General features: G+C 34.2%; 1 protein-coding gene across 3 annotated transcripts; it reads left to right on the plus strand.

The window, feature by feature from the left end:
• The first annotated feature begins 222 nt into the window (after window positions 1-222).
• Window positions 223-26378, plus strand: IMPACT (impact RWD domain protein). 3 transcript variants are annotated; one of them, XM_054583467.1, is made up of 12 exons: window positions 223-301; window positions 1366-1494; window positions 2248-2300; window positions 3431-3493; window positions 10251-10336; window positions 13455-13577; window positions 15648-15745; window positions 17777-17850; window positions 21126-21216; window positions 22509-22643; window positions 23398-23486; window positions 26299-26378. In XM_054583467.1, the coding sequence occupies exons 1-11, from the start codon at window positions 266-268 to the stop codon at window positions 23464-23466; spliced, it is 957 nt and encodes a 318-aa protein (XP_054439442.1). In that variant the 5' UTR covers window positions 223-265; the 3' UTR covers window positions 23467-23486; window positions 26299-26378. The 3 variants fall into 3 exon arrangements, with proteins under 3 accessions (XP_054439442.1, XP_054439441.1, XP_054439443.1); XM_054583466.1 differs by lacking the exon at window positions 26299-26378 and having other exon boundaries at window positions 23398-25911; XM_054583468.1 differs by lacking the exons at window positions 1366-1494; window positions 26299-26378 and having other exon boundaries at window positions 23398-25911.
• Window positions 26379-27576: the final 1198 nt, after the last annotated feature.

The following is a 27576-nucleotide window of genomic DNA, read 5'->3' on the forward strand; positions in this document are numbered from 1 at the left end:
GCCTAGTCGCCCCTCGGGAAGAACGGTTTCCTTGGGACCCCGCCAGGGGGAGGAGTAGGACGGTGGACAGACCTGGACTGGAAGATCTAACCAACGATAAGCCCTTTCACTACCTGGCCCGCAACCCGGAAGCAGATGTGGGCTGCGCTGCGCAGCCCGGGTTGCGGTTCCGGGTTGGCCGGCTCTAGACTCTCAGCAGCAGCGCCCCGCCCCCGCATTCCGGACCTGGGCAGGCTGTGGCCAGACACTCTGCTCCCGGGGCCACATGGCTGAGGTGGACACTGGGAGCGACCAGAGGCAGGTGAGGCCACGGCGGGGCACGGACCTTCACTCTCGGCTCGGCCTCGCCTCTCCGCCCCGGGTTTCTTCCGTCGAGGGGCGCTGTGGTCGGGCAGCCCCCGGTCCTGCTGTGAGCTGCGCCGTTTGCTTCGCTGCGTTCCGTTTTCCCGGCTCTTATTCTCAACCGAGCGCTCTCAACGCCTCTGCTCCGGTTCTTTGGCGGGCTAGGCCTGCCCTGGACGATGTCATCCTCAACTGTCAGCACACGACTGAGCAGCTTAGGGCCAGAGACAAAAACCTGGGTTCTGCTACTTGCCCTGTCGCCGCTGGGGCAACCTTGGACAAGCCACTTAAGAACCCAATTTCTGCCTTTGCAAAAACGCGCAGTAGTAACACAAATCCTGGAGTTCCCTGAGGGTCTGCTGAGTCTTGTTTTCTCTTGGTACTGAGTTTTCCTCTGTGTGGCTCACGTGGGCGCCCTTAAAGCCTTCCTACTAAGCTATGAGAGGATACAAAGTTGAATGCATGCCTTGCTTCCCGGTTCACCCTTTGGTCGGGTTATTTTTCTTTTTTAACCCTAAACCAAGAGAATAACTTTGGAAGTCTTTGATTACAAAAAAAAACCCCAAAACCAAAAAAGCCCAAAAAACAAAAAAACCCAAACCAACCACCCACTCTCATGCCCCAATCCAAAACAAAAACAGCGAAAGAGATACCCAGAAAGAATTCGGGCTACAGTGGGGGTGTGGATTACCTGTTAAAAAGGAAAAGATTGAGCACAGAAGATAAGTTTATCCTTTCCCTTGTGATCTTGTTCCAGAGTATTGGAGTACATACCTATTTTGCCTCAGCAGTGGTCGGAAACACGGAGTGTAGTAGAAAGGCTGGTTCCAGTCATTGCAATAATGTTTGGTAACCACTAGAACATAGTGACTCGCGGCTAAGAATGTTTGATAATGTTCATTCAGGGATCCTTTGTCCAGACGGGTAATGTTAAAGGCAAATACCTTATAAAGGAATAAAGAAAACTCGGGTTGTTAGAGTATGTACCTTTATTGACTTTTCTTCCTTATCAACTTCTTTCAGAATGAGGAAATTGAAGCAATGGCAGCTATATATGGAGAGGAATGGTGTGTCATTGATGACTGCGCCAAAATATTTTGTATTAGAATTAGCGACAATATAGATGACCCTAAGTGGACACTTTGCTTGCAGGTATTCCCGCCCCCCCTCCCCCCGCTTCATTATAGTCATTTACCAGTTGCCACATTGACTCTATGATTTATTTCTATCGTGTTTCCCTAATGAGTATTCTTTTGTAACTTTTCTAAATTGTCTTTTGTTGTTAGCTTTTGTTAACTATTGATTATCTAAACACATGGATAATTAAATCTAAGATCATTCTCAAGTCATGCTTTAATTGGTAGTCTCAATTTTTTCCTGTTTTTAATTATTTAAGTATTCTTAATGTATCATTGACAGACTTGATTTTCACTTCCTTTCATTATCCTGTCCATTTAATAGGAGAGGATCTAAACCTGGAAGATAGCTAACATTTAAGAGGAAGAATAGGTTACTATTTAGATACTTCATAGAGTAGATACTCATTTTTCTTTTAATTGAGAATCAGTTGCGGTTAGGATTAAATAATTGAAGAGATCAGTGTGCTTTCTGTTTTAATGCTTATTCTTTGATCACTGCCTATACTTTCAACATAAGAGATGCTAAATTGAATTTTTGTTGTATTTGTTTTTATAATAATGCTTTGAAAAGAGAGCTAATGGTTCCCTATTTAAGTGTTAGCTGATAATGTATTTAGCAGTATTTAATAAGAGTTTTTTTTTAGTATTTCTTCAGAAAAATCCCTGGAACATGTTAAAATGCGACTCCATTTAGGGTTAGGGTATAATGAGCCTGTTTCAGTTTTTCCTTTCCTTTCATCTTTGTCTTCCTCACCTTTATTTCTAGGTGATGCTACCGAATGAATATCCGGGTACAGCTCCGCCTGTGTATCAACTGAAGTAAGCTCTATTTTCAACATTTTATAGTTTTATAAAAATTATACTTCTCAAGGATTGTTTCTCTATATTGTAACTTGTGTTTATGAAAAACCTTTGTTATCAAAATGTGTATAGAAATTAAAAATACTTTTCAGATTTGGTATAGAGCATGTAAATAAAAATTTAAATTCTATAAAAACACAGTGAAATATGTCACTTAGTATTTGTAGAGATGGGGAAGGAACTTTACACAAACTAGTAATTTAGAAACCCCGACCCATAGAGTTTCTCCTAACCTGGTTCTGCCACAGGTCTACCGCAGTTCTTTGGCCTGCTGCTGTCTAAGATTGCCTGCCTCCAGGAGTTACCGGCGGTACTTCGGGTGTTTCTTTCTCCCCATTGTTGTTGAGGAACTGTCTTAGCAGCAAAGCTTAATCTTAATGAGTCATGACCTGTTGATAGCAAGTGAACTTTGATTAATGTTGTCTACTTGACCTGCTGTACTGAGATGTATAAACCTGTGTTAACAGAATTGCATTGAATCTCAATTACTAAATTTTTACCTACCAGTGGGATTGTTTTTAGTATGAATGTTTTAAAACCAAAGCAATAAAATTTGCTGTAAATGATGGACTTGTATTTTACTTTTTATTTATTAAAAATGATGGCTGTAATTATAGAATGCTTGTAAACATAAATACCCTTTTCAGAAAAAGTTAAAAATTTTTATAGTCCTGTGGCAATCAGCTTATTTGTTAGAGTTGCTTTTGAGACACTAGTTAGAATACATTGGGAATTTCTAATAGTGTGGAAAATAGTTTAATCTGGAAATTTAGATTCTGGAACCTGTTCTGCCATTTCTGTAAACTTGGGCAGTTTTATGATATCCTATGAACTTACCCCTGTTTTTTAAAGCCATATTTTTAATTGACTAATACTGATGTTGGTTTCATCATGGTTTCCTGGGAGGAATAAATGAGTTAATGCCAATGAAAGCATTTTTGAACTGTATTGATTTAATATAAGGTTTTAATGAAAATAGATAATTTTTAAATGTTAAATAAAACTAATTTGTGATATAATCCATAATTTATACTTGGGATACAAACAAATCCTTGAATAATCTTCTGTATTGTCTTTTTTAATTTTAGTGCTCCTTGGCTCAAAGGGCAGGAACGAGCAGATTTATCTAATAGCCTTGAGGAAATATATATGTAAGTGACAAGTGATTAAAAAAACTTTATTAGTGATTCTGTTGTAGGCTTTTGTTGGAACTGTTATATGTAGGGGCCTTTCTCGAAAAAAATTTAAGGTGCCTTTCCATTAACAAAAAGGGTGCACTTGAGCCCTGGCTGGAGTGGCTCAGTGGATTGAGTGCCGGCCTGTGAACCAAAGCATTGCTGACTTGCCTCCCAGTCAGGACGCATGCCCGGGTTGCAGGCCAGGTCCCCAGTAGCGGGTGTGCAAGGGCAACCACATATTACTGCTTCTCTCCCTCTTTGTCTCTCTCCCTCCTTTCCCCTCTTTCTAAAAATAAATAAATAAAATCTTTTAAAACAAAATCAAAAAGGATGCACTTGAAGAGTCCTTGAAAGATTGTTTATATATTTTTATATATACATTTGCTATTTTAGGCTATGTTGAATGAAACTGGTAACACCAGAATCCTAAGCATAATTATTATTAAAATACTATGTACTTTTAATATGTAGAGTCTGTTAAATATATTGTATTTTTTTACTGTTCCATTAATTCAACAAATAATATATGGCAGGTACTGCAGCAGATTCTGGATACATATAGTTAGCAAAGACAGAAATGGTCCCTGTTTTCATGGCATTGAGAATTACTGGTAGGAGAGAGATTACTTACTACATTGTAAAAATGAATGTAAAACTGCAGCTGTGATAAGTTCTGTAAAAGAAGGATATTAATGTGTAATATTAATTAAGTTTGAAACAAGGCCTGACCGGTATTGTAGGAGGTTAGGGATAGCTAATTTGACTTAACAGTTGAGTTACTTAGGTGACGATAATGCCAGTGAAAGGCCCCAGCATGTGCAAAGGCTTTATGTTAAGGAGCCTGGTACATTTCAAGACAGAAAGTAATGGTTGCATGGAGTGGGGAGAGAGAGGAGGGGAGAGAAGGGAGCATTGTGGGGAAATGACCTGGCGAGGCAAGCAGGGAAGTCAGGCAGAGTACCATAGGCCATGTTAAAGATTTTTTCTTTATCCTAATACCCAGGGAAGCAAAGAAGAGTTTTAAGTGGTGTGATGCTATGATAAGATTTTCATTTTGAAAACATCTGTGTTTCTGTGTGGAGACTGATTGGAAGAGAGGAAGAACAGATATGGGACATCAGTTAGGAGGCTGATGCAGTAGTCCAGAGAAGATATAACTGTGATTTTGGATTAATTTTAATAAGATATATTAAATTAGTAAGGCAAATAATGCTCTGGAATATCAGTTTTACTGTAATCCTTGAATTGGTAAGGATTGTCATGTATGTTCTAGGTTGCTACCCCATTTGGTTTTGTATGCCTGGGATATAGGCCATATTTCTTTTCCTCCCAAAATATTTGATTAAAAAATGATGTGATGCTATTTGTTTCTTCCGAGGGGAAGTGTTGTCTTCCTTGAGTTCCCAGGTTCACGTTTGACTGGATGTAACCAAGAACTGGGTGTACCAATAGGGGATGCCACCTTTTAGTGATTCCATTATCCTCAGCGTTTCTGTATTATTTATTTCCTCAATTAATTGTTTCCTGATGCCTATCTCGAGCCTTATTGGCCACTCCAACTTTGGTGCCCCCAACAAACTTCTTTCTGTAATCCTTTATGCATATTTACCAGTTTATCTCCCCTGTTATAGTAGAGTAAGATAATTATATTGCAAATGTGTTCACCAGTGATGTTGCAATTGTTTTTCATTTTTTAGTACTAACATGGCCTCTGTAAATTGGTGGGGTTGAACACTTCCTTTTCCTTGAAAATCTTTCCCACACTTGGCTTCTGTCATGTTAATCATATTCATCGGTTAAATTTTTCTGTTTCCTATGCACAAGTTCATGCATTCTCCCCTTTCTGTATCCAAAAAGTTCCCCCTTTGCTAAGAGATAGGCTCTCATATGGCACAACTTACTGTTCTCCCTATCTAGTTAAGTTGAGCTGTTTAAGAATTAGGAAGCATCAGAAATTACAAAGTAGTTTGTTCTAAAGACAGAGTATGGTTGATACTGTCTTCTTTACTAAAAATGCGTGAATAACCAAAGTTCAGTAGTATTTTAACACATGTAGTCTAAATAGAAATCCACATTCTGTTAGTTTTGTGTGACAACTTTGAATTGCATTTTTCCATAAAATTCCAGCAGGGGGCAGCAAGTGAACAATATTGGTCTTTGAAAATTAAACATAAGATAAATATATGACTATAGTTATTTAATGTTTATATTTTCCTTATGTTCTAAATAGTGTAACTATCTAGATTTTCATATTAATTTAGCATCATTTTGACTCCTAAGTGATTTTTGCCTAGATAGGAAGGTGAATTATAGTTGGTTTCTTATATAGGGAGGTAAGAAGTCAGAAAACTAGCAATTTCTTAGTTTCTTCATAAACATTTATTGATTATCTCCTTTGTGCTGACACTCTGTTAGATGTTTGGAATTAAAAAAATTAGAAATATGTGTACCAACACAATATCGTGTCATAATTACTGAGAAGTTTGGACCAAGTGCTGTAATAGCATTTTTTTAGATGTTTTAGTAACTAATATTCTCTGGGCGTGTGGGTAAGTTATAAAGGTGGGTTCCATTGTAAAGGTGACTATTGAGCATAGTGTTTGCCAGGTGATCGAAGGGGAAAAGGTTTTCTGATAGATGGGAACTGCCTGAACAAAATCTTGTAGGTGGGAAGCAACCTGGCATCTTCAGAGTTCAGCAAGTAGTTTAAGATGCCAGGTATATAAATTGGGGTAAGTATAAGAAGAAAACACGTAAGCTGGGATAAGGAGTTCGGGCATTATCTTGTAGAAGATTTAGGCAGGGGAATGATTTAACTAGATTTGTTAATCTAGCAGTTTGCAGGATGGGCTATGAAGAGTTTGAAGGAAGGGCATAGGAAGAGCAGTCAGTAACCCAGGAGATGATGGCGGCCTTTATTAAGGCAACAAGAATGCCGATGGAGAAAAATAGTCAGTTAAAGAAATACTTAAGAATATAAACTAGGCTTTGGTGGTTGATTAGGTACAGGTTAGTTTGCTTATCATGTCTTATTTTTGTTTAAATATTTTGCATGTGGATATTTTGAATATATGAAAATAATTTTAATACAACCAAAGGTAAATAACATTTCAGAATACTTAGAACAATTGATATTAAAAAAAAATGAAAGGAATTAGAATTTTTTGTAGCATTTGAATTTATGATGGTACATTTCAACAACATTTAATTTAAAATCCAAGAAAATGATTACGTTCTCACAGCTCTTCACATTTTGATGTATCATGGAGTCTTAGAGTTAAAAGTTGCAGAGTGAGGCTTGTCAAAGCAAAAATTGCACCAAAGTGAAACAGGCAAAAAAGACTCTTTAAGACTGTTGTAATGGAGAAGGGGAGAGTGGCCAGAGCTCAGTCTGCACTCAACTTCTAGAAACAAAAGGGATAAAGATTTTTAAGGGCTGGGATGAGCTAGTACTAGAAGGTGCTGGGGAGAGCTTGATCAATGAGATGTGTCTTGCACATTGTTATTTCCTGTTTGCAAATGAATTTTTCTGTTATTAGGCCATCTGTGTTTGCCGATTATTGCTTAGCAGAATTTAGGCTCCTGTCCTCCCAGAGACTGGGAGATAGGGGCTTGGTCTTCCTTGATGATTACATTTCAAAAAGATGGTTCCCAGGTCCTTGAGAAAGACACTCCTACGTTGTAAAACTGCCATAACCTTCTAAAAAGATACACATATATCCCAAAGGAGCAAAGCGTTTATAACAACTTTCCCAAAGAAATATTCTAAGAAAAGGGAGATCATGGCCTAGAGTCAGGTTCCGCCTGTCTGAAGTTCAGGCAAGCTGAAGTTTTTGTCTTTGAAATAATGTGACATCTTGGATTGTTTTTTCATCTTTAAAATGAAGATAATAGAATAATGTGAAGATTAAATGATGTAATTCATGTTATGTACTTTAGCACTCTATAATGACAGCTCTCATTTTTGTTCTTATTAAAGAATTATTCCAGTTAATTTTGTCATTTTAAGAATGAGATGATGGAAACTCAGAGACATCAAGTAAATTGTCTAAGGTCCTACAACTTAGCGCATTCTAGTGAGTGCTTTTACCCTTATATCGACAAATATAAATATTGGAAAATTAAAGATATAAAAATCAAAGCCACATGTAAAAGTAGGGTCAAAATAACTTTGTTTTGATCACTCTGAATTGGATAGTAGTTATTTAAGTATAGGTATTCATAAAGTATCTCAACTAAATATCAGTTTTTAATCCAGTTTGGTCTTTTATTCTATTTGAAACCATTTTTATTCCAGGCTTTTTATAATTATCTACTTTACCATAATTGAACTTCATAAATAAGAACTCATCATCTAACTCTGTAATGAGTAGTGCTCGGATTTTGCACTCTGAGTCTTTAGGATTTAGCCGACTTCCTCTAGAACTGTTGGAGTCGTGGAAGAGTGGTAGAGGAGGAAGGGCTCCCAGCTTTGGCGTGTTTTAATTTGTTTCTGATTCTGCTGGAGGTTTCATTACAGCAATGGCAAAAGTTTGAAAACAAAATTCTAGTAGATAGTTAAAACATAAGAACAAACTATTGTCACAAGAGAAAACACGAATACAGCAGTAATAACACCAAACATGAAAGTAAACCACTATAACTGGTAGAATTTTGGGGTCCAAGGGAAAGAATAATTTTCATTTTCTTCAGAAAACCTTTCACACCCATTACAAATTCCTTACACTGGGTTTCAGTAAGTCTTGTTAAATATTAGGGAAGAAGGAAGCATCAGTCAGTGCTGTGGGCAGAAGTGCTCTTGTCTATTCTTTTGTAGGAGGCCATGACCAGAGGTGATTTGGAGTTAAGGTTTAATTTCTCCTTTATTATTTGGAAACATTACTTATTGTTATAATTCTTCCAAGATGTGTCTTTTCTCTCCTCCCTTTAAATATGAATGCAAATGTATATTCACAGATGGATGATTTTTCTCTCAAAGGGTAGTTGTAAGGAGTTGAGTGATTTAACAAGTCGTCGTTTACATGTCTTCTATATAGTAGGTGTTCATTAAACACTAGATATTAGTATTACAACTTTTATTGAGGATGATGTGGAGAATTCAATAGAATGATATTAGGACTTGGAGAGAATGACATGCAAAACCATAAATTTGTAAGAATAATGATTACAAACACAAGTAACGGACCCAGTTTTCTCATTTACTACACTATCCCTAGGGTTGCATGTACTGCTCAGTTTATAATATTGCTCAGTTTATAGGCTCTTAAAGATTTGTTGAGTGAATTAAGATAGGTTGACTTAAAAGAAACTACTGTTGTAAAGTAAGACAAGATGCTCTAAATTTCTATCTCATAGATGAGGAAACTGAACCTCACAGTTCAGGTGGCTTTATTCCCTAAAGGCACTACTGCTTGATGGGAGAGCTAACTGTAGTGGGCAACCTGAGCTTTGGAGTTAAGTCTGCATTCACGTTCTAGCTATGGGCTTCTTATTGCTTATAAGACTGTCTTAGACAAGTTAACTGGTGCCTCTAGTTTTGTTTTCTCATTTGTAAAATGGGGAAATAATACTTACTTTATTAGGCAATTATGAGTGTTAAAAGTGTTGATACATAGAATGTACTTTGGGCTTAGTACATAACCCAATTCATTTTACCTTTCCCTGTCTTTGTCCCTCTTAAGTGTTATTGAGAAGAGAGGATGGGAGTGGGATTTGTTATTAAAAAACACTCAGCCAATGTTCTTAAGTTTTTAAAAACCTTTCCAGTTGACTTTTGCTTCCTCTAAGGAGACAGGTTACCAAAGAACACAGACGGATTGTTTTAGTGGTAAGGAGTTATGAGTGAGATAGGGTGGATTTGAATGATTTGAAAAGTATTATTTTCTTTTGAAAGTTTTCTTTGGAGGAAGCTGATGAGTGGTGATAAAGAGAAATAGTGATTTCAAGTGAAGATTTTAGAGGAAGTTGGTGAGGTGTTACGAAGTGGTGTGGTGATTTCTTTACAACTTATCTAAAATAGTGTCATCCCTAAAGAGTAGACACTTGGGCCTTTATTTTATTGCTATTGCCATTATTTAACATAACTCTGTGGACATGAACCATGACACGTTCTTTTTCTCAATGATCCTTTGAGATGGATTTCCAATTATCTGAGGCAGTCAGACATTATTTGGAACCAAAATGAATCAATTTAGATGATGTAGTATTTTGCCCCCCAAAAATGAATATAACATTGTTGCACTGATTGGCTTGTAAATTAGCTTTCTGAGGACTCCCTCAAATTACAGTTCCTCAAATGCTTTGAATTCTTTGTTGAAATAAGCATACCAAATAATAAGTGTACCGAATAAGTGGGTTGAAATTGTCCACAAATTTAGGAAAGCAAGCAATGTGATGTTAACATTGAGAAGCTAAATCGTATTTATCATATTTATATTTATCTAATTTATCCAGTTCAAGTTCATAAATTTTCTTTCTTTTTGGTTGTAACAGTTCTGCTTATTTTACATAATCAATGTTAATTTTGTAGCCAGTTAGAATTTTTAATGTAGATATTAACTATACTAAATACTCATCCACAAATGTCAGTAAATCGCATGTTTTTATAAATTCTTTTTTAAAATTCATGGCTAGATGCATATAATTTATTAGATTGTAAATATGTCTGTATTTTTTGAATTTTAGAAGGAAATTTTTTAAAATAACACTTTTTCCCCTGAATTTTGTTCAGACAGAATATTGGTGAAAGTATTCTTTACCTGTGGGTTGAGAAAATAAGAGATGTTCTAATACAAAAGTCTCAGATGACAGAACCAGGTAGGATTGAAAAATATTATCAGTGCCATTTTAACTTACAGTTATTAAATTTTCACATGGATATTCTAATTGAAATAATGAAAATGTGTTATGGTTTACATATGATAAAATATAAGTTTTTTGGAAAGTTCACTTACTCATGTGATTATGGTTCTTTGTATATGGCTTAGCTTTTTTGGTTTAATAGAAATAGAATTTTATAATTAAAGAACTCAGAACAAAAATTTCTCTCGCTTTTTTTTTTTGACTATTGTTAAGGTAATATGTACCATGTAACATTCTTCATGAATTATCAGGCTGTATAAGATAGGCATTAGCCTCAAATGAGTGTAGTGTTTTTAGAAAAAGAACTTTGAAAAATATATTGAGTGATATTTGGAAATTGATTTTTTTAAAGATGTAATTCATATACCATAATTATTCACCCTTTAAAAATGTATAATTGAGTGGTTTTTAGAATATTTCAAAGTTGTGCAACCACAGCCTCTATTTAATTTAAGGAAATTTGAAAGTTGATATTTTGTTCTATGATTAATATTGTTTTATTGAATCATTATTAAGTATATGACAACATGGAAATTTCTGATGTTTCCTATTTACTTTGCTAGTCTTTTGTTTTACTTACCACAAAGACCTTTTAGAGGAGAAAGTAACTATTTAAACTAATTTTATTTCCAAAGAGTTTTACTGTTATCATTGATAGAATGGTTTTCAATTTGAAAAAATCGGGATTAAAAAAACCCATTTATTTATGAATGGTCTAGAAGGTTATTACAGAGAACCAGTTATTTAGGACTCCCTTAGCAAAATCAGTATACATTTAAAATTGATATATTATTTTTCAGAGCATTTTACTATGTTTCTATAGAAGCAAATCAAAAAGTCAATGGTATGAAGATATTTTGTCCATGTGACAATTTTTTTGAAGTATTTTCCTTAATTTTTTGTGATCCATCAATGATTTTATAGCCTTTTCAGAGCATTTATGAGTAAAGCAGTCTCAAAACAAAATTGATTTTTGCCAATCCACCATTTTAGAATGTGGGATAATTGCAAAAATGGAATGTATACCAGTAAAAATTTAGGACTCTAAAAGTTTGGGATCACTCAACTCTTAGGGAATTTTAAAAAATTACCAATCTTAAAAATATTTTCCCTTTTCCACCTATAGCCATAATTTAGTCATTCTTCACATTTTTGAGTTACTGATTTGTTGTGTACAATTTATAATTTATAGAAATTTTGTTTGGGATGTTTTATCAAAAATTGTTCTTGTAGGCTTTATATTAAAAGGAGAGGATTAGTAATTCTGAAGAACTAATACAAGCTAGTGATCCGGATATCCCTGAGGACTTTCCTCCTTAGGGTACCCACTTGACAAATAATTTATTTTGATTATAATGTTAATCTTCAGTAGAAATTATTCTTTGTTATTTCATATTTTTCCTACTTTAGAAACATTAAACTTTGAAATAATTGCATACAACTACTAACAGTTTTTTTAAAATTCTGAACTAATTTTAGACTTAAAGAAAAGTTACAGAAATAGTACAAAGAGCTCATACTTCTCACCCTGCTTCCCCTAATAACATCTTACATAACCATAGTATACTTGTTAAGAACAGGACTATAATATTAATTACAGAGGTTATTCACATTTCACTAATTTTTACACTAATGTCCTTTCGACTTCTGTAGGATCCTGTCTAGGATTCTATGGTGCAGTTAGTTATTATTTCTTTTTATTCTCTCCTAGTCTCTAAACAGTTCCTTACTCTTTTTTTTTGACTTTTGTGACCTTTTATGACTTCACACTTTTGAAGAGAGTGATCCACTATTTTGTGAATGGCCTTCAATTTGAGTTTGTCCATTATTTTCTTATATTGGAGTAAGATTAGGAATTTTGTCAAGAACACCACAAAAAAAATATTGTGTTCCTCAAAATACATACCAAGGAACTCATGATAACAACATGCTTTATTTTGGGTGATGTTTACTGCGATCCTTTGATTAAGGTTGTATGTGCTGATGTCAGCACTACAAAGTCCCTGTATTAGTCAAAGTTTTCTAGAGAAACAGAATCAATAGGAGGTGTATGTATTTGTGTGGGTGTTTACTTAAAGAGACAGAAAGACAAGGAAGGAGAGGGAGAGACCGATTTATTTTAAGGAATTGGCTCACCAGATTGTCTGACAAGTTCAACATCTGTGAGCCAGGCTGAAGGCCTAGGTAAGAATTGATGTTGCTGCTCAAGTTTGAAGGCTGTGTGCTGGCAGAATTCCCTTTTCCTCTGGGTAGGTCAGTCCTTTTCTATTAAGACCTTAACTGGATGAAGCTTACTCACATTATGAGGGGCAATATGCTTTACTCAAAGTCAACTGATTTGAACTTGAATTCCATCCAAGAAATAAATACCTTCACAAAAACATCTAGAATAGTACTCGACCAAATATCTAAGTTCTGTGGCCTAGCCAAATAACGTATAAAATCTGTTATCAAAGTTACTGTCTTTCCCTTTGTAGTTCATAAGTATGTTGGGAGAGATGCTTGGAGGATATGCTAGTAGTCTGTTCTTCCTCAGACTTTCACTCACTAATTTTAGTATTCACTAGTGCATCTTGTCATCAGTATTTATTACAATACTTAGGTGTTTGCCTACTGGTGATTCTCATTTAATTCTTTCCTTCTACATTTATGAATTGGAATTCTATTGTGAGGAAGAGATTTCTCTTCTCCCAATTTATTTTTTAATTATATATTTATATTAGTATGAACTTGTGTATTATTTCAGTACATGGATTAAAATTTCATACTATCATTATTTTGTTGCTCAAATTGTTCCAGGTGTGGGCTTTAGGAGCTCCTTCATCTAGGCTCCTGTGTTCTTTTGATAAGCTTCCACCCTTTTATTTTGAACAATTTTTTAAAATCTCTGAAATCATAAAATATTCCAGGATCATTTTATGTTATGCTTGCTCCAGCCCTGGAATCAACCACTTTTGTAGAATCCCTGGTTCCTTCTATTGAAGAATGATATTTAGAGACCAATATTAACAGTTTTTAAGTATAATTTCTTACTGTCTTTGTAGATTACTCATAATGTCTCATATCCACATAGGCCCAGACGTAAAGAAAAAAACTGAAGAGGAAGATATTGAATGTGAAGATGATATCCTTTTAGCATGTCAACCAGAAAATCCAGTTAAAGCATTGGATTTTGATATCAGTGAAAATCAAACAGGTATAATATTACTAACTAGTTTCTTTTTAAGAAAGTGGGATGGTAGCATTAGGAATTGATTTTGGAATGGTTTAGCAATTTAGTAAACTCCCACATATTAGGAAGTACTTATTAATTGGCAGAAAATTGAGTTATTTTTTCCCTCCCTGATGGCCATTTTGGTGTTTGCTGGGTCTGTCAGAATGATGAGGAAAAAATAGAAATTTATTTTTATTTTTATTTTTAGGGTTTTTTTGCTACTTTCTTGAGTTTTGAATTAGTGATGGGAGAAATTCAAACTAAGAAAAGCTCTGTTTTCAGTTCACTTTTTAATTCACATATATTTATGTTTTGAAATTCTCAGCTGTCTCCTGATTTCTCAGAGTTAAGTTTTAGTCTATACTAACAAAATAAATATCATAATTAAAAGTACAGCCACTGAATTAAGGCTAGTAAAATGGCTTTAAGATTTTAGTTTTTGCATAAGCAAATTTATTTCATAATATAGTAGTATTCAACCTACAAAAGGTAAATCAGCTCTATGTTAATATCAGAAAATATGTTCCATTTTAGTATTTTAAAATTTTGAATGATATCATCAGTTTTCTCAAGTCTCTTACAAAAATAATAGACCAGTGGGAACATTTTTTCTCTTTGATGGTAAAGAGTTTCCTATGCCATTATTCAGTAGCTTTTAACCAGTACTGTGAAGGTTTAAAGTTCTTGCATGGTGCCTGAGGACTAATGGAAGAGGATGAAGGGGAAGTGAAAGAGTTGGGGAGAGGGTCCAGGACTCCTACCCCTGCCTCAGTCTAAATAGCTTCATTTTTATTCATTTATATTTTTGTAGATTTGGCATAAGTTTTATTTTGGGAAACGAGCCAATATTAAAAGAGCGACAAGCAGTCATAATAAGTGTCCTCTACTTTATATTGACCTTAGTACTGTACTAGAATAGTAGTCACAATCTGTTTATGAAGAGGACACTATCAGGGGGCAGATAAAACATTCTGCATAAACCTGTATTTTTGTGCTAGTCCTACCACAAACCAGTGCAGTGATTTTTGGTAAGTTGTTTAAAGCTCTCCAGAAATATTTTTACATATGTTAGTTGAAATATTTCATCAGTTGTAAGGCAAGCTGACTTGGTAAGATTCAACAGATCAGTAAATAGAAATAGGCAAAAGTTTTAATTATTTTTTTGTGAATAACTTTTCATTTTAAATGATGTAGTTGCAGCAACCAAAATGGTTGGTAAGTTTCTCTTTTTTAAAAATTGAATTTATCAGAGTGACATTGGTTAATAAAATTATATAGATTTCAGGAGTACAATTCTCTAACACATCATCTGTATGATGTATTGTGTGTTCACCATCCCACGTCAAGTCTCCTTCCATCACCATTTATCCCCCCTTTACCCTCTCCTACCTCCCCTGACTCTCTTATGGTTAGTAAGTTTCTCATCAGAATTGAGGATAAATTAGTGGTTCTTAAACTTGTTTAAGAGACAGAATAACAGGAAATTGTGATAACCTATGGAATACCAATTTGGTGTATTATTGATATATTTAATTGAATCCTATGAAGTAGGAACAGTTTTATTGGCAGAATACGTTATATTATAGTTATATAAAATAAAGTCATAGGTTTCCCAACCGTGAGGTCCATCAATAATAGAATGGATAAATAAATTATGGTGTATTAGCAGCTGTCAGTTTTTTCTGGTCTCAAGATCCCTTTATACTCTTAAAAATTAGTCATACCAATTTATACTACTGCAACAATCCCAGATTTGAGTCCCAACCCACCGCTTTCACTGGGTGACCTTGGCAGGTGAAAATCATTTATATGTCAAGTAGATTTATGTGCAAGATTTAGGTAAAATTTGGAAACTTTTTACCTAAAATTATAACTTAATTTTAATAGACAACTATTAATTGCTATTTGGGTTAATTTGCCATATAATTTACATTTCTTTGCTAAATGCCCCCCGCCACACACATACCATTGCCAATTATATTTGAATTTTGTATTTAGTATTTGAATTATGAATTTTAAAAATAAAAGTAATATAATTCTTTCAATTTACAGAAATAGAAGAATTACCTCCGATTGATCATGGCATTCCTATTACAGACCGACGAAGTACTTTTCAGGCACATTTAGCTCCGGTAGTTTGTCCTAAACAGGTAAAGTTACTGTGTCCACTTTGATGTTGTTTTACCAAAGTAATTCAAGTAAATGGTTTTTGCAATAATATCCATATGTTTACTGTTATTAGTAGTTTAACTTCTATTTAAGATAAAAACTATTTGCTCATATTTCTACCCCCAAATTACTGTGAATCATGGAAGATTTGTTTGTCTGTGCCTGCTTTTAAAATTGTATCTAAACTATGACTAGGGCTTAACCTTCTAATAGATTTTCAAACAAGAAAATTATGATGTTTAATAGTTTGTTGAGATATTTATTCTATTGTATGGGAGTTCTAGAAAACCAAGTATGTTCCATGGTTGCCAGTTAAGGAGAAGGTGGGCAGACTGGCTGAGCCCATTCTTCCCCGCTGAGTTCCATTTCCTTTCTGCTTCCTTATTTTATGTGACTTGATTTCCACCAAAGGAAATCAAATGGAAGACTTTTCACTTAAAAACTGTATTCTCAGGTCTTTGTCTTTCTTATTCTCTTTCGAACAAAATCATTTTCTTCTCCCTTCCTGCTATAATCTAGCCTAGTTTAAACTTTATTGCTATAAGGGACAACTTTAATACTACCTATAAAGTGAAATGAACAAAAATATAAAGTCTCACTAACTTAGTATAAGTTTTAAGCATTAGTCTCTTCCCTTTGGTCTTACAGGTACTGTACCCTCTAAGTTCTTTGGAAGTCCTGACCTGTAGAGATACAGCTCTTTGTGCCAGGCTTCCCTTTGACCTTCTCTTTTAGTTCCTGGAAGAGGTAGTTCTTTTCTTCATTGACTTGTGGTCAAGATAACAGCTTTTGGTACAGACTTCTGGGCTTTCCTCTCAGGAACCCTGTTTTGCTCTTGGCCCTTGCTTATATCTTATTGTCAGTGTCCTTCTTAGGCATTCTGTTCTGAATCTCTTCAGCCTGGATCCTCTTTCTATTTTTGATTATAGTCACTTAGACTTTTGGGATCATAATCCATGAGAGCTGAAATAAATCTTAGAGGTCAGTGTCAATTTTATTGATCAGAAACCTGAGCACCTGAAAGGTTAAAAAATGATAAACATAAAATTTCATAATTTCTGATTGAAATTGGTCTCCCTGATTCCAGCTCAGTCTTTCTTGCTTCCAGAATTTCTTCCATACTCCTTGCCAATTACCCTTCTGAATGATCTGACCATGTGTCTTCCATGACCCCCTCACATAGGCCTTACAGGTTTCCATTGTCTACAACGAAAAATCTAACCTTGTTATACAAAGTCCTTTGCGATGTGACCCTAGTTTTATCATTCCTGATGGTTACTTCCTGAACCTTTCTCTTCTATGTCCTTGCTAGGGTTGCTAGGTAAAATACAGGATAACTAGTTAAATTGAATTTCAGGTGAACATTATTACATGGGACATACAATGACAAATTATTTGTGATTTGTCTGAAATTTCAATCTTTATTTTTATTTGCTGTATCTGGTACATCTGCACATGCTCTTTCCTCTGAGTGTAAAGGCTTCTTCCTGCCCCACGTCCTTCCCATTTGACACAGAAAAATTGCCACTTCTCTTTCAAGATTTGGGTCATGTTACTTCCTCTATCAATCTTACATGACTCCTAGAGAGAGTTTTAATTTTGTAACACTTGGAACATACCATTATTGTGTACCTATCATACTGGACACATAAGTTTGGTAAATTTTCAGAGCTCGTTTTTAGAAACTCTCATACTTACATTTAAAATTCCCTGTGTGGGAGAAAAAATGTATGTTCCAGTACTCTAGGCATGGTTAGTGCTAAAATATTTGTTGATAATTGGTGTTTAGAAACTAGGTCTGTTATTTTTATACCAATTGTAAATACCAGTTTCTGCCCTTGAAATGAGGAGAAAATTTTGGAAATGGCTTTTTCAGAGTGTAGAAGATTCTTTAGATGCCTTTCAATACCACAGTATTTAAATCAGTATGCTTTAAGATATTTTTCTAGTATTAATTTACAGAGAAAATAAAAAGTATACATTTATTTATGTATATTACTATTATTTTTAAGGTGAAAATGGTTCTTGCCAAATTGTATGAGAATAAGAAAATAGCTAGTGCCACCCACAACATCTATGCATACCGGTGAGTGATCATCACAATTTTAGGAATGTGCACTTTGTAAAAAATGGAAGAAACTGATACATGATTTAATAATGACTATTACATATTTTTTCCATTATAAAAGTAATTATGTATAAATTATTTGGGAACTGCGGAAAAGAAAATAATCAGAGGGAAATCAGCCATTTTCTACCATTAAATGTACCCAATAATATTTTGATATGTTTTCTGCCTTTTCTGTGCAAAGTTTATTTTTTCAGTGCTTTACCCTAGTATACTGTTTTTTCCTAATTTACAAAAACATTTTTCCATGATATTATAATTGCTTTGTAAACATTATTTTAATGATTGTATATTTGTTTGAGTCTCCAAAGTACAATTTATTAAGCATTCCCTTTTTGTTTTAGTTTTTCATATTTTTCACTATTATAAAGAATAGTTCTGGGAACATCTTTGTTTATTTTTTATTTTTTAGATCATTTCCTTAGGGTAGGTTCTGATTGCTGCTGATTCTCTTTTGAACTGAAATGGAAGTACAATTATAAATGAAGGAAGAATAGATTCCTAGAAGTAAAATTATCAGAAAGTATGAACATTTCTGAAACTGATTCATATTGCCAGTTCTTTTCCAGTTTTTATTTTAAACAAATTTATGCTTCCATTAGCGATGAATTAAGAGTGCATTTTTACTACATGCTTTTACTTTTGAGTACTAAAGTTTTATACAAATTTTTGCTGATTTGTTAGTAAAGAGATAAAGGGTCTATTTTTAGATATGCAAATTAATAGACAAAATAGTTTAGGACTGACATAAATCAGAATATAAACAGGGATTTTGTATAAATTTAAAATGTGACTGAGATTATTTGTAAAATCGAAGTTATCTAAAACAAAAAATTCATCACTTTGTATAGATGAGCTTTTAATATTAGTCACATCTCTTTAAGTGCTACAACTTTAAAAAAAACTATTTGTTATATACTAGACAGAGTTTAGATGTTTTCATATGATTGTGGGTCATCAGTGTAAAAATGAGGAATAGATTGTGCTTGCTCTCAGTGATTAGAATGTGCTTTACAAGTATTAATAGTTACCATTCATTCATCCCACATGTTTACTGAGTGCCTCTTCTGTGCCAAGCGCTTTACAAAAGTTAATTCTGATTATTTCAGCAACTCTGCCACTATAGAAAGGTTGGTTTTTTCAAGAGCACATAGTTGTTAAGTGGTAGAGCTGAATTTGGTAATCTAATTTCATTTATCTCTATTTTATTCCTACATGGCTGTGAGTCTGCACCTTCAACAATCGCTGTACATAATAATGATTTTAAATTATCAAAAAATTAAATAATGTGCCGGATATTCTATTTCAAGCCCCAGATTTTTGGGTCTTTAATTTCTTGTGAGTATTTTTGTCCTTTTGCATATTAATAGATGATCACCTGTCACTCCTCACACATGTCAGCATGACTACATGTAGCAGTCCCTCTACCTCACTGCCTTACGTAATTGATACTTGGGAATGAAAGATGGCCTTGTCGGAATTGTGTCAGATAAGACTAAGAAGGCACAAAGTGGAGGCTTGAAAGACCCCATTGGGAGTAAAATAAATGACCTTATTTGGTACGTGGACTTTGTGTTGTGTAGATGTAGGGTCCGGCACAAATAACGCTTTTTTATTACAAAATCTTTTATTACAAAATCACAACCATATAATTCTGTAACATAACAATGTCACACTCAAGCATACCATATGACATTTTAGATGAAGTGTTCAAATTAAAACTATAAATCATCACACCTGTAATTATTACCCTACCAACCACACTCAAGCAGGTGTTACTTCTGCCGGACCCAGTATTTTGAAAGCTTAGGGTCCTTTTAAGGTTCCTTTCCGGTTTGGGGGCCGTATTCCTGCTTTAGAGTTGTGGGACCCCCTTCAGGCTACTGGTACACACAGCTATCAGTGCCTCATCGTTATCTTTCTGGCATGTGTGAAAACGTCTATGGTGTTTCATTTTTTTTTTTTTTAAATCTAACAGTACTGATTTATATAGCCAAATTTTCTTTACTTGTTCCATAAGATTATTGTGTTAAATTGTAGTTATATTTAAATAGTTAAAAATATAAATTATATATAAGTATACCTTATATATAAATTTCACTTATTTATATATACAGCCTAATATAAATGTATTTGTATATAATATAACTATATTCATATATGTAATGCCTAATATAAACCAGCCACTGACTCCTTTTTGCCCTAAATTTGTCATATAAAATTATGTTTAATAGTACTAATTTTTCTTCAGATGAAGTCAACTTTAAACAATAATAGAGTCTGGTCATAGCAAGTGGGTGGTAAATATTGAGTGAGTGAGTGAATAGATGGATTGATGGATAGAAAGGTGAATGAATGAATGAATGAATGTGATTGCTATAATAAAAGTATTATAATTGACTTAGGTGTATAGATAAGGTAGTATCTCGCTTTTTACAGCCATATCCATAAAGTTAGCTTTGTTACATTTGCCTAGTGGATGGTACCATTTGTAGAGGCCACATCCACTATTTGGCACACCTTACCTGGCACTATTTTCTTTTTATACTTGCATTTATTTGTTGAGCTTGTCTTACTATAATGTAGCTGTACATTATTATTCCAGATGCTAACTTTCTAGATAAGTTAAATGGGTAAAAGTACCATGACTTACCTTTATTGATAACTATACAGGGTAAATTGTAGAGAAAAAGAAATCCTATAATTCTTACTCAGAATGGGGAAGATAGAAAAATACTTGATGGTGGTATAAGATATGAGGACTAACTTCTGTTGGTTTTAACACCTCCATCTTTCTTACATACTTTTTGTCTCTCACTAGATCTTAGGATCTTTGAAGACAGGAGTATGTCACTTATTTCTTTTATATCATTTCTTAGTGTCCAATATGTATAATGTTTCTATATGATTTACTCTCAAATGTTTTTCAGTGACTTCTCTCTATAACCTCAAAGTTTCAAGGTTAAATGTGTAAACTCACCTTCCCATAATCGCACTGTTTCTTGATAAAGGGTGGCATCCTTGATTCCTAGCTTTCCCAAATATAAAAAGTGAAACATACTAAATAGTACATTTTCAATGAAAATATAATAAATATATATTTCAAGAAGGATTTTTAAAAAAACAAGTAATGCTGATTTTGGACGTAAATTGTTTGCAACTAGTATGAAGGAGTAACTTTTATTACCATATTTTGAGGTTTCAAAGTATAACATTGTTATATGTATTTCTAGAATATATTGTGAGGATAAACAGACCTTCTTACAGGACTGTGAAGATGATGGGGAAACAGCGGCAGGTGGACGTCTTCTCCATCTCATGGAGGTAAGTGCAACTGAAATCCTGTTAATCCTCTTCTATGAGCCATAACATTTCTCAACAAAACAGAGCTCCATTGGGGAATAAGTAAATCAGTTAGACTGTATAACATGGTATATTTGGCTTAATTAATAGTTAATTTTTAAACACTGACAGAAAATTTTAACCACTGGATATGGGGTAGAAAACAAATGTGCTAATCAGGCTCTTTCATTATAGACTGTAGAAGATTGTTTATAGCTTTGGAGAAAACTTTCTCCATTTTGTTTTTTTGACAGTTCCCTCCCCTATATCTTCTCCATTCTGTCTTTGTGAAAATCCTGTTAGTTGGATATTGGACCTTCTGGATAGATCCAGAATGTTACCTTTTTTTTTTTTTTTTTAAATTAAGTTGTCCATCTCATTGCCTTATGTTCTGAGACATTTTCTTGATTGTCTCCTAAAATTTCTATTGAATTAAAAAAATTTTTTAGCAACCGTGTATTTAATTGTGAAGAATTCTTTTGTATTTTCTATTTTTCTTTTTCATAGTGGGCTGTTCTGGTTTTATGGATGTAATATCTCCTAAACTTTCCAGATTATACCAATTAGTGTTTTGTTTTTTTAAAGATGTTCTCTCAGATTTTTTCCAGTCCATTTTAGTTTGTTTATCTTGTCCTTTCTCTTTCATGCTGCTGGATTTTCTTCATCTGTCTGGTGATCATTGATTGTCCATTAATTTTAAGAATGGATTGTTATTTTTTCTAAGGTAGTTGCTATAGTTTCTTACGCTATTGTACGTGGAGGTGTTTTGCTAACCTTGATAGGAATTCTGCCTGTGGGTCAGGCCTGTAGACTGGTGGGCTTCACATTAAGAGCAGCATTTGACAAACATCAAACTAAGGAAGAACTTACTGGTAGGCAGTAGTGATTACTCATGAAGCCCCAGTTCTCTGTAGTAGTTTGTTTAGATGCAAGATTTGTGTTGTTTGACCTAGGGTTAAAGGCTACCTAAACAGTTTTTCTGGTTGAAGTCTCCAAGAATTGGAACCCTACCTGCATGACCTCCCCTTCACTCTGCCCTGTTGCCCCAAAGTGTGGAATTTGAGGACACTATGGAGTGTAGTGTTTGTTTTCCAAATTCCCTTCTTATTTATAACACTCTGTCCCCTGAATTGTTAGTAATCTCACTCTACTCACTCGTGGTTCTGCTAGTAAGATCACAAGGAAATTTTATATATGAGTTATTTCATTTGCCTTTAAAACTCCCGTTTGTACATGTCTATATGTATATCTAATTATGCTTCTGAAAATAACAGATTTTGAATGTGAGAAATGTCCTGGTCGTAGTTTCACGCTGGTATGGAGGGATTCTGCTAGGACCAGATCGCTTTAAACATATCAACAACTGTGCCAGAAACATATTGGTGGAGAAGAACTACACAAATTCACCGGTAAGTGATTATTGATATTATATCTAGAGAGTTTCTTACCACTGCCTGTGAAATTAAAAAAAGAAAAAAAAGTTAAGAATGAATAAGAATTTGTGTGATACAAGAGAAAAACCTTTGGACTAGGAAACTATAAACTTAGGTTCTGGCCAAAACTATGTGACTGGCCAGTTGTGTGACCTTGGGTAGATGGCTTCTTCTTCTCAAACCTTAATTTCATAGATTCATGGAGTTTCATAAGAACCTCAAAGACCAGTGAGTTTCCGTTTCCTAAAATTGAGGCCCAGAGAGGTTGCAGCTAATGCTACGGTGAACTAGATATTCTCTAAACAGCTATAAAATTCTGACATTTTCTGTTACTGTCAAAGCATTTACTCTTTCCCTGGCGTGCCTCTAGATGCCTTCTTCCTCTGTATCTTGAGGGGTGTTTTTTGTTTCATGTTTTATAACTATGTTCATTTCTATTGTATTTAAACCCTGATGCCTTAGTTTAGAAAGTGGACAATACAGTAAATAATATTAAAATTATTTAAACATAAATCTATGAGATATATGAGTGCTTTCCTTGATTATCCTTGACTGTTTTGTAAATATATTAATAAACAGTAAATAAAAGTGTTTTATGAAACAGAAAGATGATATATATGGAAGTAATTATACTTTCTCTATTATACATATTCTATATGATTAGATTTGATGTCCCTAAGCCAGTATCTTCATATGGGGAGGTACTACACTGATTTTTGTCTTTTTTCAGGAGGAATCATCTAAGGCTTTGGGAAAGAACAAAAAAGTAAGAAAGGACAAGAAGAGGAATGAACATTAATACATGAAACTACATGAAAGGTTAATTTGCCTATAATTATATACAAATTCCACACTCATCAAAGAATATATTGTGCAGAGAGAGGATCCGGGATTGCTCCAGTTAGCCAATTCATCATGGACACCAACATTATCTTCTCTTCTTTGGTTATATCATCTGCCAAAAATAGAGAGCTTGTGATATATTCACGCGTGTTTCAGGCTGACTCGGAAGACTTAATTTGAACTTAATCACCATTTCACCTAATTGTAGGAAGGTAACAGTTGCCCAGGGCAGTACCTGAATTAACTGTCCATTTCAGTACATGTCAAGTGCCTTTGTTAGGTGGGGAAGAAATGTCTCTAGAGGAATATAAATATCTGATTTCTTGTCATCGGTATTCTCATTTTGTTAAATGAATATTGCCTTTTACTGCTCTTTATGGCTTATTGGAATAGGAGCTCACTGAAGATTGATCTTGGAGAGTTTCTTCTTGTGATTTTAGTTCATAAGTATGTCACCTTTCATTTTATAGTGTTCATCATTGAGTAATGGATTGAGTGAAGTTTCGGGAGTATCCATCTGCAGCTATGTGCTGAAGCAATTCATCTAACATATTTGTTAGCATAAGTGTTATACCTCAATTTCTGTTGCAGATTGGTGATTGTGAAATTTCAAAAATGATTTTTCTAGCCTCTACCTTTTTTGTTTAATTTTTGTAATGTAAAGCAATAAATGTAGAGTGTTAGTAGTCTCCTCCCTCCCCGCAAGTGTGTTGGTGTAATAATCTGGTTTCTTTTAACAACCTGGAAGTACCCTTCTTGTGCTCTTCATTGAGGAATTAGGAGTGTGCTGGAAGATGCACTGTGGTTAATGAGGCCCAGATGGGACGGAGGCGGCAGCACGGCACTGGTGAGGGTGTGTTGTGCTGTTACAGGAATGTGACACAGGTTTCCCCTCTGCATTCCGGCCCTCTTAATTCCATGACTTTGTACAGAGAAGGAACAAACCTTTTGATTGGAAAAACAAAGGAAATTCCTCTTTTTTCCCTATTATCAAATGTACCTTTCCATCAGTGTTTCATGTACCTTCTTGCATCTGCAAGTTGTGTGATTTACCTCTAGGCATCTAGACAGTAAATTTACCTTGTGACATAACAAGTCATTACCTGTTCCCTTTCAGATATGACCACAAACAAGCGTGAAAAGTTAATGGATCACACATTTATCTGGGATTCCCTTCCAGAGAGAGGGAGCAGAAATTAGGAGGCAGCTTATAGTGGTGCTAGACACGGACAGCATCAGAGAAAAGGGGACACAGACACATGTTTTATTCCTATTCTCTGAGATTTTACCTGAAAAAAAGTCAACATCCTTACTTGGTATTTTTAATAAGAATTTAGTAAATATATTTACACTAGGGTGGATTCTGAGAAATAAAATCTAAATTGTATTTGTTGTAAGTGTGTTTAATGTTGCCAGTTATAAAATGTCATCAGAGGATGAGTTATAAAATGTCATTGGAGGATGACATACATGTATTTTGGACACTTACCTCAGATTCCATGAATAATTATGTCTTATATTAACTTAAAATGAAGTTAAAAACCATTAACTAAAATTAAAATAATTTCACAATTTTGGCATATCAAACCTGTGATAGAAGATATAAAACACTAAGAATTTGGTGCTGCAGAAAAATAAGTGAGTTCATTTTTCTGCATCACCAAATTTGCATTTCTTTCTTGCTGTTTTATCTAATATTTATTTCTTTATAGAAAACCTTTATATCCGGGATTTTGTTTTTATTTAAAAACAATATTATTTTTGCTTCTCTCTATAAAATTATTAACCACATTTTCCTGACTAAAAATCCTAATCTCCTTTGCCCATAGCCAACTAGTTAATAAGTAGAGTCTAAAAGTCTCTAATTCTGGAACCTGAGTTATTTCACACTCTTATTTATACAGACACTGATAATAGTTATCTTTTTTCTCTATTTAAAATTTATCTTGATGAGAGGATTTTCAGATTCTCCAAATAATTTTCTATAGCCAAATAAATCTGTGTGGTGGCATATTTTGTAGTATATTGTGTTTGTTAAACATACTCTCCATATGCCAGAATATAAGAGCAGGTAGCATCTACTTTTTAAATGGGAATAGCAATATGATTTGGAGGTATATATCATGAAACAGAGCCTGTCAAGCTAACCACAACTGAGAAAGAATAGCATGAAGCAGATAGTGTTTGTAGGGATGGTGAAATTTATTGGGAAAATTGTAGAATTGCCTCTAATCCCACTATCTAGAGATAACTATTAGTAATGTTTGGTATGCACATCCTTCTATTTTTTTCCTGTGCATGATTTTGTACATATGCTATTTTTCTTTCCATAAAATGGTATTAAACTGTATATACTGTTTTGTATCTTGATATTTCATATAGAAGTATATTGTTAACATTTTTCCCATGTCAATAAAAATTATTCTATGGTTTAATTTCTGATGACTACATCATATTCTATCTTCTGGGTATACCATAGTGTACTATCTAATGGCTGCTGGTCTCCAATTTTTAAGTTTTTTCCAATTTTTCACTATTATAAACAACTATGAAAAATCATTGTATGCAGATTTTAATATATCAAGTTACTTTCTTAGGAAAAATTCCTAGAAATGCAATCTCTTGTTTTAGCCAAATTACTCTGTAGCATAGTTTATCAGCTATACTCCTGTCAGCATTGTGTTAGAATATACGTAAAATGCCAGTCAAAGATGTGGAAAAATAGGCAGTCTGATAGGTAATAGTAGCAATAATTTTTTTAATTGATGTTTTTTGTTTTTAACTATAGATTCACAAAAAGTTACAGAAATACTGAGCTTTTCCTAATAGTAACATCTTACATAACTGCAGCATATTAATCAAAACCAGGAAATGCATTATGGATGCAAGTTCTTTGGCAGGTGTGTGATTTTCATATATTTTCTCCCAGTTTGTAGCTTTTCATTCCCTTAACTGTTTCTTGCAGAGTAAAAGTACTTAATTTTGTTGAGATGTAATTTATCTTTTTTTGGGAGGCAAGGGGTTGTGTTTTTAGTGTAATGTCTAAGCACTCTGCCTAAGCCCAGGTCATGCAGATTTTTGTCTATTTCTCTTTTTAAAGTTTAAGAGTTTTATGTTCATATTTTAGATCTATTATCTATTTGCAGTTAATTTTTGTATGCGTAAGATTTAATTTGAACTTCATTTTTTATATGGATGTTTTAAATCAAACTTTATTATGAATTTTCATGAAATAAAGTTGAATAACCAGCACGTAGTTTGAAAAAAAACAAAACAAAACAGAACGACAATACCTGCACCCCAGTCAGTCCTCCTTGTGCCTCATCCAGCTGTTCTCTCTCCCCAGTTTCTGACACCAGAATTAATTTGGTCTGTTTTGACTTTTACATAAATTCAAACACACAGTATATACCCTTGTTTGGGCTTCTTTTGTTCCAACATTTTGTGGTCTCCATTTGGTTTGTTGTATGTAGCAATTCTTTCTCATCATTGCATAGAGTATTCCATTGAGTGAACATGATAATTTATCAATTCTGTTTATGGATATTTGGGTTTCCAGTTTGAAGCTATTAATACTGCTATGAATATTCTTGTACATGACTTTTGGTCAACATACACACATTTCTAACACATACATACTTAGAAATGGATTTGTTAAGTCATGTATATATGGAACCTTAGTGTACACTGCCCAGTGGTATGCTGGGAAATTTCAAACAACTGGCTCTGGGGTGTGTGCTCATGTATAACGTGTACCAGTTCTTGTGGTCTGAATACCCACTTTCTGTCCAATTTCAGGCTACCAATGCGAAATCAGCTGGATCACAAAATTCCTTAAGACTTAAGTCACTTTTTGTGACCTTAAATACCCACCAATCATACTGCCAAGCAGTTTTCCGAACTAGTTACAACTATTTGCACTCCTACCGAGTGGCTGCATGTCCACATTTAGTATTACCTGACTCTCATTTTAATTGTGCCATGTGGTTTGTGGTGGCATAACTTTGTGGTTTCAAGGTGCATTTCCCTGATGACTTTTGAAACTGAACACCTTCGGCTACTACAT

Source organism: Pteronotus mesoamericanus, unplaced genomic scaffold (assembly GCF_021234165.1).
Source record: "Pteronotus mesoamericanus isolate MK-2021 breed Mesoamerican mustached bat unplaced genomic scaffold, CSHL_Meso_final contig_74, whole genome shotgun sequence".
NCBI classification, from domain to species: domain Eukaryota; kingdom Metazoa; phylum Chordata; class Mammalia; order Chiroptera; family Mormoopidae; genus Pteronotus; species Pteronotus mesoamericanus.